We start from the raw sequence: 17,993 nt of genomic DNA, 5'->3' as shown, positions 1-17,993 counted from the left end.
GGTGATGGAGGTTATTGAGGAATATGGGGAATGGTCAGGTCTACAAATCAACTGGGGAAAGACTCAGCTTCTTCCCCTTGATAAGAATGTTATTAGGCTTATCGACCCGAATAGATTTAAGATCAGTGAGGACTCTTTGATGTATCTAGGGATCAGAATCTCGGCGCAGTTGGATGAATTTGTACAGATGAATTTGCTACCCCTTATTAAAGCCATAAGAGAGAATGTGTTCGTCTGGTGTAGACTCCCCCTATCGAGGGCGGACAGAATCAGTCTGGTTAAGATGATTTTGCTCCCCAGATTATTATTTGTCCTGTCGGCTAGCCCTATGTGGATACCAGACTCCTTCTTTAGGTTAATTAATTCCTTAATAAATGATTTGGTATGGGGACGAAAGAAAGTTAGAATGAAATTAATCCACCTATATAAACCGATGGGAGAAGGGGGGTTTGGGATACCCTTCATTTTCGGTTATTTTATCTCGGCACAGATTAGTAGGTTAATAGGATGGGAAAAGAATAGGCTATATGAGTGTATGGTGAAACTTACTGAAGGTAGAATGATCACAATTTTTGAGACACTGGAAAGTGGTTATTTTTTACAGCCTCGGTTTAAGGGGCTGGTAATTTGCAATTTGGCGCATAGATCATGGGAGGCTTTAAAGCAATTATTGAAAATTAGGGGTTTGTTGATGGATACACCATTATGGTTCAATTGGAATCTGCCCAGCCTCTGGGGCTTACCGGATCCTTCCTTCTGGATAAGACGGGGGGTCCGTCATATCCCCCAGATCTGGGTAGAGGGTAAGATGAAGACATTCTATGAACTGCAGAATTTGTTTCACTTAGGTAAAGGGGACTTTTTAAAATATCTTCAGGTAGCACATGCTTTAGCCCGAGTGAATGAGCAGAGGAACATGAAAATTGAGAGTCACGAATGTATCGATTACCTGCACACAGTAAGTAGTACAAATAAGTTGATCACGAAGATTTACAGGTATATTATTAAGAGCTACACTAGGGATATGACACATAGTTCTAGGACAAAATGGGAAGTTAGCCTAGGACCAATAGTAGAGGGAAGGTGGGTACAGGTTGTAAAGCACATAGCAACATGTTCCTTTAATTGGAACCATAAGATAATACAACACAATATAGTACATAGGTTATATTTTGCACCGAAGGATTTGGTTAAAATGAAATATAGGGGGGATGCGTGTTGTGGAAAATGTCAACAACCGAACGCTGATTTCGTGCATGTATTATGGAATTGCCCTAAGGTTAGCCAATATTGGGAAGCAGTATATAGGAAAGTTGAGAGAGTCCTTCGAGTGCGGCTCGAACCAACATTACCCGTATCTATCTTGGGGCTCACCGATGAATTAAATTTGGATCAGAGGGACAGAGACATAGTCAGGAGGGTGATGCACATAGCTTGTGTGTGCATAGCGAGGAAGTGGGGAGGCAAAGAAGCTCCAACAATGGAATATTGGTATAATCTGACCCTTAGAATTAAGCAATATGAAAACATCTGTTCCTCAGAGGTAGGCAGCCATAAGAGATGGATTAGAAGGTGGGAAAGATGGAATTAAAGGTGCCCCCCTTTCTTTTTATTTCTCTTTCCCTTTTTTTTTTTTTTTTTTTTTTTTTTTCTTCTTCTTTCTTTCTTTCTCTTCTTCGGCTCCTCTCTAGGGGAGGGTGGGGTGGGGAGGGGGGTAGGTTTAGGGATTGTGAGCATATTATATTTGTATATCTGGGTAGCAACTTGGAGCTACAAAATAACGCTGTATGATATGGGAGTGTATCCCTCTAGTTGACTACCATATTAGGAAGGTGTAATAATCCTAGGAAGGGGAGGGAAAAAAGAAAATACAATAAATAAACACTTTGACCTGTGCAGTATATGGGAGCTATTTAGTCTGTATGTATTTATTGTGGTAACACAGAAGGGTAAAATAATGCTGTACTGCATAAGACTAAATGTTTTTGTATTTATTGTAATATAATGTATATTGTACTGCATAGGACCAAATGTTCTTTTGTACTTTTTGTAATGTTTAATAAAAATCTATTTAAAAAAAAAAAAAAAAAAGGTGGTGTACAAAAAGGTTTGATGCTAGCCTCCATATTGAAGGAGTTGTTTTGGTATCGAATGTTTTATATAAAGCTGGAGGGGGCTTTAAAAACAAAATCAAGAGCTTATACTCACCTCACCTGTTCAGTTGTGTTGACGTCTGTCACTGCCAGTCTCTGATTCTATAAAGAGGGAGTTGTAAGAGAGACGATGTCCTGTATTCTGTGCCCGTTTACATAATAAATCCTGTAATTACATCATTGAATCCTGCCCTGTCTCTTCTGTTTAAAGTACCTGCTAACTGGTTTATACGGAGCACCACAGCGCTATGCAGTAACCCAGTGTGCACAGGGAGCCCACCATCAAGTGTTTGTGTAATATATTCTGAATGTCTTCTGAGATTTTGGTTAATGCCAGTGTCATCATCTCTTCTAAATTTGTAAAAAAAAAAAAAAATTAGTGACTTGCAGATAAGCTTATGACTTTTGCATGGCAGTTTTTACTGCATATTTTTACTGCTGTGCTATGTCTTCTCTTGGAGTCACCTTTACAATTGCAAATTGTTGTGATTACTCAGTCCTTTGTCATTTTCAAATTTCAATAAAGATTATTGAAAAGAAAAAAAAATAGTTTGTCCAGAAGAAAGTTGTGTGGTGTATAGTCCCAGTAAACATGCATACCTATGGTATAAAGTCCTGTGACTTTACCTATGGAATCAGCAGTTCAATGTAGGTAATATTAGGTGGGATTCATCTTTGTTAGGTCTTCAGTTACATCAATTACTGTGAACTAAAAGCAGGTAAGACAACTACACAAAGATAAGGTACTGTATACCAGTATTAGAATGGACTAGCAACTGTTCTGTGTGTTTGCTCACACTTGATTTTGGCTCACAATAGCTGTGCCAAGAACTGAAGACCTAACAGTGATGTGAACTGGCCCTTACTTATATGGTAAAAGGTGTGCAACAACCAGGTTAGGAGCTGTCAGAGGGAGTCATAAACCCTCTAGTAAGTTTCTAGCACAGAGATTATGTAATAGCAGCTGTAGCCTCTACTTGGAAAAGCAAGATTTAAATGGGTGTAAAATGTTACCCAATTATGTGGCAGTATTATAAACTGGAGTGTGATTGGAGAGGCGATAACACCTGACCAGGGAGGGGGGTATAAACCCCAGTGCAGTGGGAGCACATGGTCCAGACCTCATGGTCTTAGTCCAATGTTAGCTGGTCTGTCAAGACCTCATAGTCTTTCCACAGAGCAGAGAGTCTGACCTGCTGTAAGAGTGAACAGAAAATCAACGTTCAGCAATCCTTTAGTGCCGTCACAGAAACCAATCCCAGGAACTGAGTCAGGAGACTCAAATCCAGAGCTGAAGATTCCACAGTTTAAACACAGCTCCATCTCAATTATCCCACCCTGCAAATATCATCAGGCTGGTGCCTATTCCTGCAGACCACTCTTCACGACCACTCCAGTACCAGTAATCCGAATCTGACCGTTCTGGCCTGTTGTTCAATAAAGAACCGTGAGTTGATTTGCACAACATTGCCTCTGTCTGATCCCTAGATATGTCTACCACCACGAGCTTCCCCATCCATTACCCAGGGACCTATCTTAAAGAGACTCAGGGGTTGCCCCGGGGAGAACCAGTACTTCAACCTCTCCCTCCATATTTTTTGCACACACCACCTGCTGGAGACCTGCTGTAGGACAGGGGACAGGCCCCCCGGTACCCAATACCAAGCACCGTGACATCAGTGCGCCCTTGGCAGCAAAAGCCAGCCACTCCGACATTCTGGGTCCCGGCTGCCTCCAGGCCCACAAGAAAAGGCTAGGCCCCGGTGGGGGATGTTGCAGGTGCTGTTCATATTTTGGTGGTATTATTTGGGTCTTGTTTGGCATTATTTGGTATCACCGATAAATGTGTTTTTTTTATCAATCAGATCTGAGAATTCTTGACACTTTATGGCCCAGAAACTCACCCTGTCCTATTGTGGAAGACAAAGTTGGAATATCACTAATTTGGCAGAATTTGTGACAAACCCCTGTGATGACAACAGAGCCAAATAGCTGCCATTAGGTGTCTTACCAAGACCCAGCAATGATTTTATTATATGGGCAATCACACCGTTACACGGCATTACAGATCAAGTCAGAGAGAGTGCAGTGCATGAAAAACTTACGTTTTTGCCTGCGCTTTTCATTAGCGTTTTTCACACACAGACAACACGCAAGAAGCATGTGTGAAAAAGACTCATGACTGTGGTCTATCTTTTCTATGGCAATCGATTGGTGGAAAAAGCATTGCAATTACAGATGTCTCAGAGTGCAATGCGTTTTTGAGGCATCTCAGACTTGCATGGTGCATTTTTCATGTTTTTCAGTGAAAAAAAAACCCATTGAATACAATAATTTATAGTGCAATGCAGGTTCTGCAAGTCAAAAACAGTTGTAGATTTCATGCATTAAATGCTTCTGTGAAAGGCGCCTACGAGTCACCTGAGACATGAGTGAGACTTTATCAGGTGCCATCATTAGGGATGTCTGGGTCCATTGCCAGTATAAATTACAATCTGCTAATGGGCTGGTGGGGCTCTGGTGGATGTATTCAGAAGCCCTCAGTGCTGCAGATTTACAATGGAAACAGCAGCTGTTCCAACAAAATATTACCCCTTACTGCTTGCTCGGTATAATGAATAATAAATTAAGTGTGAGTATTTGCCAATATGAAAAAAAGGTTTATTTTTTAAACAATTTAAATTTTAACAAAATATTTAAATACATGAAGTCTGTATAAATTTGGTATTTGGCCTGCACAATGAAAGCCGTAAAATCAAAACCTGTAACCTCACTGTATTAAAAGGGTTGTCTGGGGATTAAAAACATGCCAGATTTCCAGATTCCAAGTACATTGTGGAATTATTTAATATCGCCACTAGTACTAATACAATTTTTCAACAGAAAACAAGCACTCATACTGCTCTGTAAATGGAGTAAAAAGCAAGTTATGACTTTTGGAAGGCAGAACGTTATAAAACAAATTGAAAATGGGTTTAATAAACTGTTTGGTCACTGAAATTAAGCAGGAATCTATTCTTGCGTGAAAGCAAATTAATCAGCCAATTATAATAAATGTATTTGAATACAAGTATTTCCCTGTGTCCGTAGTTTGGCCAATGACCTTGCCTAAGAATAGACATTCCAGGTCACAACTTGGACTCCCACTAAACTGCTTAGTTTGATCAAAAGTTTTAAGAAGATACTAATTTATGCAATATATTATATACCACAGTATATAATATAAACTAATATATGTGTACAGTTATGTGAAGTGTTCTCTTTAGCCTGTAAGGGGCAGACCACAGGATTTCCGTTATAAATAACAGAATCTTGGAGCAACTTGGATTCTCTCAAAAGGTGGAGCAGCAAGACACGGTGTAGCACCTGTGTCTCCATCTTTCTCCCCAACCACCTACAGTGGTAGCCAAAAGTATTGGCACCCCTGAAAATCTGTCAGATAATACTTAGTTTTTTCCAAAAAATGATTGCAATCAGAAATTCTTTAGTATTATATTCATTTAATTTGTCTTCAATGGAAAACAAAAAGAATTGTCAAAAAGAAAAATTCAATATAATTCCATACCAAACATAGAAAAGGGGGTGGACAAAAGTATTGGCATGTGATGCTCATGTGAACCTGTGGCACCTAACAGGTGGCGGCAATAACTAAATCACACTTGCAGGCAGTTGAAATGGATTACAGTTGATTCAACCTCTGTCTGTGTCCTTGTGTGCACCACATTGAGAAAAGAAAGAAGACCAAAGAACCGTCTAAGAACTTGAGAATCAAAATTGTGAGGAAGCATGAGCAATCTCAAGACTGCAAGTCCATCTCCAAAGACCTGAATGTTCCTGTGCGCAGTGTCATCAAGAAGTTTAAAGCCCATATCACTCTGGCTAACCTCCCTAGATGTGGACGGGCAAAAAAACGAACAAGAGATTTCAATGCAAGATCATGCGGATTGTGGATAAAGAACCTTGACTAACATCCAAACAAGTTCCAGCTGCCCTGCTGTCCGAGGGTACAACAGTGTTAACCCGTACTATCTGTCGGCGTCTGAATGAAAAGGGACTGTATGGTAGGATAACCAAGAAGACCCCACTTCTTACACAGAAACATAAAAAAGGAGTTTGCAAAAACTTACCTGAGAAAGCCTAAAACTTTTTGGGAGAATGATCTCTAGTCAGATGAGACAATAGTAGAGCTTTTTGGGAAAAGGCATCAACAGAGTTTACAGAAACTCTTTGCTGCCTCTGGCACTGGACTGCTTGACCGTGTGCATGGCATTATGAAGTCTGAGGACTACCAACAAATTTTGCAGCATAATGTAGGGCCTAGTGCAGCGGTGGCGAACCTATGGCACGGGTGCCAGAGGCGGCACTCGGAGCCCTCTCTGTGGGCACCCAGGTTATCACCCCAGCATGAAGTTCACCACGCAGGACTCAAAGAATCTTCCTACAGAAGCTTCCTACAATGATAGGCAAATTTGCCCTCCTCCTTTCAACTGCATTGGTGTTTTTAGGAGGCTGAACGATTGAAAGTTGTCAAAGAACAAGGAGAAATAAATCACTGCTTAAATTGCTGTGCTGGCACTTTGCAATAAATAAGTGGCTTTTGGTTGAAGTTTGGGCACTCAGGCTCTAAAAGGTTCACCATCACTGGTCTAGTGTGAGAAAGCTGGGTCTCCCTCAGAGGTCATGGGTCTTCCAGCAGGACAATGACCCAAAACACACTTCAAAAAGCACTAGAAAATGGTTTGAGAGAAAGCATTGGAGACTTCTAAAGTGGCCAGCAATGAGTCCAGACCTGAATCCCATAGTACACCAGTGGAGAGATCTCAAAATGGCAGTTTAGAGAAGGCACCCTTTAAATCTTAGGGACCTGGAGCAGTTTGCCAAAGGAAAATCGTCTAAAATTCTAGCAGAGCATTGTAAGAAACTCATTGATGGTCACCTGAAGCGGTAGTTCGCAGTTATTTTGTCTAAAGGTTGTGCTACCAAGTATTAGGCTGAGGGTGTCAATACTTTTGTCCTGCCCATTCTTGGACTTTTGTGTAAAACAATCAATGATTTGACTTTTTTTCATGCTCTTTTGTGTTTTTTCATTGCAAGCAAAATAAATGAAGATATTAATACCAAAGAATTTGTGATTGCAATCATTTTCTGGAAGAAAATGAGTATTATCTGACAGAATTTCAGGTGTGCCAATACTTGTGGCCACCACTGTATACCCAAGGGAGTGGATGACTGTACTCTCTCTGTCTTGCTCCAATATAACACCCACAGATAATTGGTCAAAATCCTTGCATCAACACTTTTAATCCTTGAATCCACACGAAATCATACTTTTAAGGAAACGGATAAAAACCTTTATTTACACTGGATGCTTGTATTATCGTGATCTATAAGAAACAGCACATTATCCTTATATAAAAGATGTCTAACGCAGTTGATTACATTTTCAAAATTTCACAAGAATGACAAAAACTCAAATATAAAAATACAAGAAAATGGTTATAAAAAGCATGGCATTAATACCTGGCATAAAGTGTAATTTGAAGATATTATGGGAATCATGGGACAAGTGACACATCTGGAATATGGTATTCATTTATTTCAATTTACTTTGCGGAAAGCCCAAATCTTACAAGTCTGTAAACATCAGGACACACATTTTCTTACAATGTGCTAATCAAATGTTCTCAGGCCCTGGACCACAATGTTACATTCTCCTCCTCTTTATGGTAACTGAATGTTCCTAACAAGTGGCTTGGGATTCAGATCTTCAATTTGTAAGCATTGATTTCCCACATGGTGAATGAATAATTGATCCATAGTTACTAATGTCTTGGTGGAAAACTGTATTTCACTTTGGTCCTGATATAAAGAAGGTCCAGAACCAAACAAATTCACATAACTTGAGTTCACTGAAAAGAAATACAACAAAACATCTTTAAAACATTGCTCTGGGGTAAATGCAGAAAACAGATTCCTTTTACTTACACTTGTTACATACAAAAATAAACCGCCATCATTTTAAGCAAAAACCTTTCCTCAGGAAAAATGATTGTTTCTTCAGCCGTCAAAGTAAAGGAATGTAAATAAGCAATAAATACAGAGTGTGCTTCTCTATATTGACATATTTACAACTGATTCTTTGGCTTATGTTTGGGATTCCTTTAAAATAATATATGTGGTACGATCCAGGCATAAATGTACAAAAAATATTAAGCCAAGTATAATTCAGTGATGCTTGAAATGTAGAGAATTACAGAAATTTACTGTCAAATCTGCACTTCCTTGTTAATTTTAAACAAATTTTATTTTAAAAAGAGAAACTGCCACATTGTAAATAGACACATGCAACATTTTGGCTCAAGAGTTGTCCTGTGAGACGGCTGCATATACAAATACATACAAATCCCGGAGAGACGGTCCAGTTCTGGCTTCCAGCAGTGTGTGATCATGTGGCACAAAAGTCATCAATACTGTCTACAGTCAAAAACTGCTCAAGTCCATTTTATGAAGATAACGAAAGTCATAAGAAAAATAGTTCTTTTCTTTAGCTTTTTTTTGTTTGCTTTGTTTAAAACTTAAAAGGTCCAATGTAAAAATCCCCGCTGCACAGCTGGAGTGACACTTATCCAAAATTGAACTGCTGATTGGCACATCCAACTATGATGCTTCTAGGTATTCCAAGGAAACATCATAGCAGAAGCGATACTGTTCCTAGAAAATAAAGCACAAGAGTAAGCACAAAATAGAATCTATAGAGATATAGAGTAAGCACAAAATAGCAGAATCTACTTGTGAAATGTGACATTTTAATGTGACAGTTTAATAATACTTACATTAAAAGTCACCCAAAATAACAATGAAGTACCAATTGTGAAAGTTGAATTACACAATTTAAATATTGGACTCAAAGTACAGTATTTTTCGGACTATAAGGCTCACCGGAGTATAAGGTGCACCTGATTATAAGGATGAATGACCAGCAGGTGGCAGACCTGTGCACAGTTCAAGGCAGCTGTTGTCTGTAAGTACGGTTCATATATAAGAAGCACTGGACTATAAGGCGCACCTTTGTTTTCTGAGAAAATCAAAGGATTTTTTGTGCGCCTTATAGTCCGAAAAATACAGTAGTACGAGTTTGCTCTAGAGAAGGGGGCCTCCACTATTATACACTGCTTCCAGGGGTCTCCAGTATTATAGGTGTGCTCTGGGGAGCGGGTCTCTGCTATTACAACGTGCTTGTAGTCTGCTGTAGGGGGATTTGGTCTCTACAATTATACGTATCTGCTCTGGAGTTCTCCACGGTTATACGTTTGCTAGCCCCCAGTATATAGACAGCTTATGCCCCCAGTATATAGACAGCTTATGCCCCAAGTATATAGACAGCTTATGCCCCAAGTATACAGACAGCTTATGCCCCAAGTATACAGACAGCTTATGCCCCAAGTATACAGACAGCTTATGCCCCAAGTATACAGACAGCTTATGCCCCAAGTATACAGACAGCTTATGCCCCAAGTATATAGCTAGCCAGCCCATGACTCCTAGTAAATAGCCAACCCACTGCCCCCCAAGTATATAGCCAGCCCACTGCCCCCCAGTATATAGCCAGCCCACTGCCCCCCAGTATATAGCCAGCCCACTGCCCCCCAGTATATAGCCAGCCCACTGCCCCCCAGTATATAGCCAGCCCACTGCCCCCCAGTATATAGCCAGCCCACTGCCCCCCAGTATATAGCCAGCCCACTGCCCCCTAGTATATAGCCAGCCCACTGCCCCCTAGTATATAGCCAGCCCACTGCACCCCAGTATATAGCCAGCCCACTGCCCCCCAGTATATAGCCAGCCCACTCCCCCCCAGTATATAGCCAGCCCACTGCCCCCCAGTATATAGCCAGCCCACTGCCCCCCAGTATATAGCCAGCCCACTGCCCCCCAGTATATAGCCAGCCCACTGCCCCCAGTATATAGCCAGCCCACTGCCCCCCAGTATATAGCCAGCCCACTGCCCCCCAGTATATAGCCAGCCCACTGCCCCCCAGTATATAGCCAGCCCACTGCCCCCCAGTATATAGCCAGCCCACTGCCCCCCAGTATATAGCCAGCCCACTGCCCCCCAGTATATAGCCAGCCCACTGCCCCCCAGTATATAGCCAGCCCAATGCCCCTGCCTCCCAATAAGTATCCAGCAAGCCCCCTGCCTCTTCAAAAAATATCCAGCCAGTCCTCTGCCCCCCCAAGAAATAGCCATCCAGCCAGCCATCCATCCATCTCCCTAGTATATAGACAATCCATGCCCCCAAGCTAGCCCCTAGAATATAGCCATATCTCCGTATATAACTGGCACATGCCCCTCATAAATAGCAAGCACCGGTCCCCGGTAGAGCTTAAAAAAATAAAGTCAAAACTCCCCTTTCTGGCGCCCCCTACAGGTCTTCTCTTCTCCTGCGCCAGCCGGCACACTATAATTTCAGCAGCGTCTGACATCATAGTCTGTGCACTGCCATTGCTCACACGGACCTGCCACTACCGGAAGGAAGAACAGAAGAACTGGGGGGAGGGGGCGCCGGAAAGCTGAGTTTTTACTTTATTTTTCTGTTATCTGAGATTAAGCAGAGTGAGTTTTTCAAAACATTTTTTGTGCTGAAAAACTCGGCTTATACTGAAGTATATACAATAATTTAGAATATTGGTTCTCCTACATGGCTTTGCCCATAAGTTTTCATTTATTAGTACTGTCTTTAATGTTGAATAACAACAAAGAGAAACAAAAGCAAATGTTCAATATATTGGGGGTCAATTCTGACATATATCCATAAAAAAGAGCATCTGCCAGGGAATAGACAATCCACCTCATAAATATGAATATACAACCCCAACAGGACATATGTGGAAACAGGAATGGAGTAGAAAAAAATATCTTTATTACTTAATTTAAACACAGCATGATAAAACCATTTTAAAAATCAAGGGTGTCAGGAGAGGTAAAAGTTTATACACACCAGGACATGCGGTATACAGGAATTCAATACTTTAACATCTAGGGCAAAACAGTACCATGTATAATAGACATATGTTATATGCGCCCATCCAGTACACAGACATACTAACCAAAGAAGACGCAAATTATATCTATAGTAGTCTACATTAGGTGCTAAGTGATACACATCTATGCACTGGATACCCCAACGCGCGTTTCAACCCGCCGGTCTTTCTCAAGGGGTAACGCATAAGGAACTCGCTAGGCTTTTATGTCCTGCCCTGTCCAATAAGCATTCCGTGCTTGACAGCTTGGTGAGAGGCACCTGTGTTTGCGGCGTCACCGCCCGGCCCCGCCGGGATCGCGCTCTCATGAGAGTGGTCATGCGCCGCAAACACAGGTGCCTCTCACCAAGCTGTCAAGCACGGAATGCTTATTGGACAGGGCAGGACATAAAAGCCTAGCGAGTTCCTTATGCGTTACCCCTTGAGAAAGACCGGCGGGTTGAAACGCGCGTTGGGGTGTTTCTTTCCACCAGGTAACCGTGCATACAGGTATCCAGTGCATAGATGTGTATCACTTAGCACCTAATGTAGACTACTTTAGATATCATTTGCGTCTTCTTTAATTAGTATGTCTGTGTACTGGATGGGCGCATATAACATATGTCTATTATACATGGTACTGTTTTGCCCTAGATGTTAAAGTACTGAATTCCTGTATACCGCATGTCCTGGTGTGTATAAACTTACCTCTCCTGGCACCCTTGATTTTTAAAATGGTTTTATCATGCTGTGTTTAAATTAATAAAGATATTTTTTTCTACTCCATTCCTGTTTCCTCATATGTCCTGTTGGGGTTGTACTGTCTTTAATGTTGCTTGAATAAACAACAGGTTAAATTAGCAGTTCCCTTCATTTGTATAGTATGTTCAAAATCCTATTCTCAGCGGAATTGTTGGAAAATGCAATAACTCAGTTTCAAGATTCTATGACTCTGTATGACCTGGCCATTTCTTTCATTGTTCCCCGAGGGTTTTGGCTACGAATTCTTTTTTATTGACTCCGTTTATGATATGGCCTATGTTGACATAAAATAATTTTCAAATCTAAAAGATTGTATAAAAAATAAATGAATTAAAAAAATATGTTACATTGTGAAAGGATTAAGTTAATGTTGGTTCCACTTAGGCAAAGTATGCCATGTCATACATCTTCACTGTCCCTCTCTTTAAAGCTAGGCATATTTGTTAGAAAAATACACTTGAAAATGTAAAGCCATATTTTTTCTATATTGCAACAGTGTGAGTAAATCACATTTGCTTTGACTTCATAGCCAGGCGGCATAATAAAAATGAGTTAGTACCTAAACCTCAGCAGGCACACTGTAAACTCTTGTGCAGTTATTACTGGCTCCTGCATACAGAAGTTTGTGGGAATGAATCACGTTTACTACTGTGGGCTATGAAGTTGTTTAACAGACATGTGATAAAGACATACAAAAATTACTGCTTGGAATAAGGATCATCTACTAGGGTCATGTAATAACTACTACTGTCCATGTATAACGTATAGCATGTATGTTTATAGACAAACTATACTACTGTGCAGGTTGCATGGAAGATGTATACCAACTTTAGGTTGTACGGCGCAACATCATATAAAAAATAGCTTCAAATCTTGTTTCAAAGTTTGGTGAAAACAATTGTCAATTTGAGGTCATTTGAAATTATGACTAGAGAACTAGCACTGGTTTAGTAATTCTGAAGTTTCCCATTATTTGAAAGGGAACCTGTCATTTAAAATAAATGAAACCACTGCCAGTACATAATTAGAAATATATATTAAAACCTTCCAGATCATGTTCCTTTTATGGACATGAATGGCGTCATCATTGAGAAAACCAAGTTATTAGTGATATGAACATTGTTTGTGCACACAGTCACAGAGGACACAAGCTCAGGATTTAAGTCAAGTGCTGCTGGCCTCAGACCGCCAACTTTACTGTAACTGACAACTCTGCGCTCTCCTGAATTCTTGTGTATGTGCCGCTAAATCTCAAAAGGGGGGAGTTCTGAGGCAGAGAGTGTGCCTCCAGTGCTGAGCTCTCTGCCTCCATAATGTTATATAATGAATTTGCTTATTGCTGCAAAGTTGATTTTCTGCATGATGCCAGCACCCTGAGCCATAAAAGACATGAACATGTGATGCGCGGCTGCACATAACCTATTTCTGTGTGCACCCGCCGGCAGGCTGTCGGCACTGTTAGAAGCCGGCGGGTGCACACAGAAATAGGTGATGTGCAGCCGCGCTTTAAGATATACACCTTCTATGCATCCATATGCCTCTGATGACACAGCTCCCTAATAGGGGGGCTGTAGAAATGCATCAGGCATAGGGTATATTAGGCAGAGCAGGCAGAACATTATGGTCCACAACAGGACTTGAATTGTAGCCTAGCTTTTCTTTGTTTAATAGCGTTCTTGTGCAGTGTACATTAATTGATGAGAGTGAGATTCTGCTAAACTGGCTATATCTAAATCTCGCTGACTGACACACTTGCTCTGAACCTATTATTGTTCTTTCACATCAGCACCTTAGTTCAATGTGGGGGTAAAAACGTGACAGAGTGGGATCTTCTTGGTCTCATTCTCCCCTATGCACACTGAAAGCCTGAATTGATTAAGAGTGGCCCCATGTTCTTCTTCAGGCAGATATTAGAATGATGCCTTTATAGGTAGATAATTTAAAAAGAATATTTATCTAAAAAATATGTGTTCTATAAAAAAAGCACAAAGTTAAAACATAGTAAAAAAAAGTTATTACACATGCACAAGAAAAATAATTAGAAAACAATTAACTAAACAAACATTATTTCTCATTAACCACAAAGCTTGAGGAATGTTTGCTTAGCAGGATTTCCATAATTTGCCTGGGTTCCATTGTTTTCTTAGCAAAGTGATATATGCGAGAGATCCCAGGGGCCAGCTCCATTCTGTGCTAACACTAGATCATTATGACTTGATGAACCTTATTAAAAAGCAAGAAATGTTTCTGTGAAACATAAAGGGCATCTACCAGTTTCATCATTTGATTACATGCTCTATATGGAAATCTTTGCTGAATCCATTTACAGAAATCCAATTAGAGCTGTACAATAGATACCGACACCTGCAAACCAATCAGTATGAAGCAAATATAAGGTTTCTCAAGCACACCTTATATTTCATTCATATGCATATCATGCCATCTACGTAGATCCCAGTCTAAAGATACTGCCTTAATACTTACGGGAGTCTCTACCATATTTGGCTTGCTGTTTCTTAGAGTTTTCACAGCATGAAAAACATCCACCACATTTTGCCTCTTGATCATTTCGCACACAATACTAATGGCACAAAATACACCACTTCGACCTCCCCCATTTCTGTAAAAAAACAAATAGGAGAGTTATAAGAGAGTTGTAAGATGCAGTATAATTTTTTTTGTTTATAGAGATTCATTGAAAGGTGATGCAACTAAATCATCGAAACAATCACTAAAAGTGAAATCCATCCTAATAATCTTCGAAGAACATGAAAAACCATAGGCTACATTTCTCTCTTCACTTACAGCTGTAATTGTTGCAAAAGTATTATGCACACATATTTAAATAATTCTCTATTATGTACAGTAGTTGTACAGGAGTGAGAAAAACTTGAAGAAATATATATTAAACACTAATTCATATACTGTCATCTACCTATAAATCAAGGAAGACACATCAAAGAGACAATAGAGAGTTAAGCTAGGAGTTTAACCTTTTTCTCAAGAGTTTCCATCACTTTGTTTGAAAAACAAAAGACATGATGGGGGAGATTTATCAGAAGCGTCAAAGCTGAACTGTTGCCCATAACACCAATAAGAGCTTAACTTTCATTTATAAACTAAACAGATGAGATAAAAATAAACCTGGGCACTTACTGGTTGCAATAGGCAACTCGAACAGTTCTGCTACGACACTCCTGATAAATCTCCCCCACGATGCGTATGGGCTTTTGCGTCTACAGAAATGTATGCATAAGTCTTAGGCAATATTTATGGATATAGCGATGAAAGGCTTACAACATATATATTTGTTATCCTTATAAAGATATATCTCTTTACCTTTTAGTGAAACATGTAAACATAATACAGATACAAGAAACTCATTTACCAGCTTTAATCACATACTCATCCTTTATAGAGATCTCAAAGCTGACATTGTAACAATAAATAATAGCTATTAGTGGTAAACTCACAGGCAGTGAATAATGGTGCGTCCTTCTCCTTCATCGCATTCCTCTTGCCATTTCTCAACCTGTAAAATCAATTTTAGGAAAGATCTTTTGGAATTTGGCACCTCTCTATGAGCCGCCCATCCTAAGTATTGGAACTGCTGCACCATCAGATATCCTTCTTGAGGCTGTACAAAGAAAAAGATCAAATTAATATCATAATATCTGCTTTCGAAAAATATTTAGAAGTCTTGGTGTTCATTACTTATTTAACCCATTGTATCTATGTTTATACAGCTGAAACTAGAAGTTTACATAAATGATCATCCTAAACCTTTCCCGTTTTAGGTCAATTAGGATTACCAAAATTATTTATATTTGCCAAAGGCCAGAATAACAGGAGACATTTTTAAAGGCATTTTTGTAACTTTCCGCCAAGTCAAATGTTTACATACATTTCTTTAGCATTTGGTACCTCCGCCCTTAAACTGTATGTCAAATGCTTTAGATTCTTCCACAAGCTTCTCACAATAGTTAGCTTAAAGGGATTTGCTTAAGATAATTGTTAACCTCCATACGTTACGATTTTACTCAGTTCTATTGCTTTAGCTCCTATCACTCAGTGATTGTCACTGTAAAATTCCAGAGTAAGCAGACACTTCATGATGCTCCTGTGCTAGGAGATGCTGTGTGACGACAATGTGCTTAGATTATAAGGATATAAGGTTCAACTACCCTTTTATTTGGCTTCTGAATATTCTACTGGTATTTGACACACATAAAAAAAGAGATGAGACAGATCAGACATAAGAGATGATGATATCCATGAGATGGATATAAAACAAAATTACTCACTCAGCTCTGCTCCCTCACCTAATCAAAAAAACACACAGTCAAGCTCTGCTATAAAGCCTTTATCTGCAGCAGCTTGTAGAGTAAGGCTCTTTATACTGCTGCTTTCCGACAGAAAGTGCTTGTGTCTGAGCTGGTCTTGTAATGCAGGGGGGAGGTGCAGGACGCAGAGAGAACTGCAATGTGCAGACAAGAGAAGCTATTTATGCGAAGTATCCGACCTTAGACAGAAGATTTACGGTCATATCCAGGGAAAACCAAAATTGTAAACACCATAACTGTTTCATAGTTTCATAATTTATACGGTTGAAAAAAGACACTTGTCCATCAAGTTCAACCAAGGAAAGGAAGGGATTGGATGAGGAAGGGATTTAGGGGAAACAATTCTATATAACAAAACCATCAATGTTATTTAGGTTTAAAAAGGCATCTAGACCCTTCTTGAAGCTCTCTACTGTCCCTGCTGTGACCAGCACCTGAGGCAGGCTATTCCACAGATTGACCGTTCTCATAGTAAAAAAGCCCTGTCGCCTCTGGTGATTAAACCTTGATTTCTCCAAACGGAGAGAGTGCCCCCTTGTCATTTGATTTGATTTAGTCTGAAACAACTTACCACCATTTTTTTTGTATGGACCATTCATATATTTAAATAAATTAATCATGTCCCCTCGTAGTCGTCTCTTTTCCAGACTAAATAAATCTAGTTGTTTTAATCTTTCCTCATAACTAAGACCCTCCATACCCCTTATCATTTTTGTGGCTCTACGTTGAACCCTCTCCAGCTCCAGGGCATCCTTTTTATGGACCAGTGCCCAGAACTGGACAGCATATTCCAGGTGAGGCCGAACCAATGCCTTGTATAGTGGTAATATTACATCCCTATCACGAGAGTCCATACCACTTTTGATACATGACAAGATCCTACTAGCTTTAGAGGCAGCTGCTTGACATTGCATGCTGTTACTTAATTTATGATCTACTAGTACCCCCAGGTCCTTCTCAACAAGGGACTCTCCAAGATTTACTTCCCCAAGTACATATTTTGCCTTTGGATTATTGGCCCCCAGGTGCATAACCATACATTTATCCACATTAAACCTCATTTGCCAAGTGGATGACCAAACATTCAGTTTGTCCAAGTCATCCTGCAGCCTATGAACATCCTCCATAGACTGTATTACACTACACAGTTTGGTGTCATCTGCAAAAATAGACACAGTGCAATTAATTCCTACCTCTATATCATTAATAAATATATTAAATAGTAGTGGGCCAAGCACAGAATCCTGGGGTACACCACTCATAACTGGTGACCATTCCGAGTAGGAATCATTGACCACAACTCTCTGGATACGATCCTGTTAGAGACAGGTTGGAATTATATCTGTGAAATGCTGTATTTTTTCAATAATGGTGAATTAGAGAATGTGTAACTTTGTTTTCCTGAGTATTTTTGAGTAACTTGTCTTTGTGGGAATACGCCTTTAAGCCTTTTCAGCTTTTAGGTTTTTAAAAACTTTTATTATTTTTTAAACTTGTTATTTTTTTTTACTATTTCTTAGACCCCCTAGGGTGCATTAACCCTAGTTAGTCTGATTGTTCCTACCATATAAGAAATACCACTGTATTGCAGTATATGGCATTTTTGAACATTGTTCATTACAATGAGCCACAAGATCATTGTAACGAATCTGCAGAAACCAGACAGCCTTGGGTCTGCCGAAGGCTGTCATGGCAACCGAAGGTATGCAGCATT

General features: G+C 39.9%; 1 protein-coding gene across 22 annotated transcripts in view; it reads right to left on the bottom strand.

Moving 5' to 3' along the window:
- Positions 1–7,731: 7,731 nt before the first annotated feature.
- The window catches only part of PTPRK (protein tyrosine phosphatase receptor type K), a 233,579-nt gene continuing 223,317 nt past the window's right edge, over positions 7,732–17,993 (bottom strand). For all 22 annotated transcript variants that reach the window (XM_072141567.1, XM_072141570.1, XM_072141572.1 and 19 more), the window contains 3 exons: positions 15,410–15,573; positions 14,421–14,556; positions 7,732–8,864 (listed from right to left, as the gene is read on the bottom strand). In XM_072141567.1, coding sequence (XP_071997668.1) covers positions 8,811–8,864; positions 14,421–14,556; positions 15,410–15,573 — 354 coding nt within the window. In that variant the 3' untranslated portion in view covers positions 7,732–8,810. The remainder of the gene's footprint in view (positions 8,865–14,420; positions 14,557–15,409; positions 15,574–17,993) is intronic.

This window comes from Engystomops pustulosus, chromosome 3 (assembly GCF_040894005.1).
Source record: "Engystomops pustulosus chromosome 3, aEngPut4.maternal, whole genome shotgun sequence".
Classification (NCBI taxonomy): domain Eukaryota; kingdom Metazoa; phylum Chordata; class Amphibia; order Anura; family Leptodactylidae; genus Engystomops; species Engystomops pustulosus.
The sequence above is the reverse complement of the archived record's forward strand: the minus strand, read 5'-3'. Positions and strand labels throughout refer to the sequence as shown.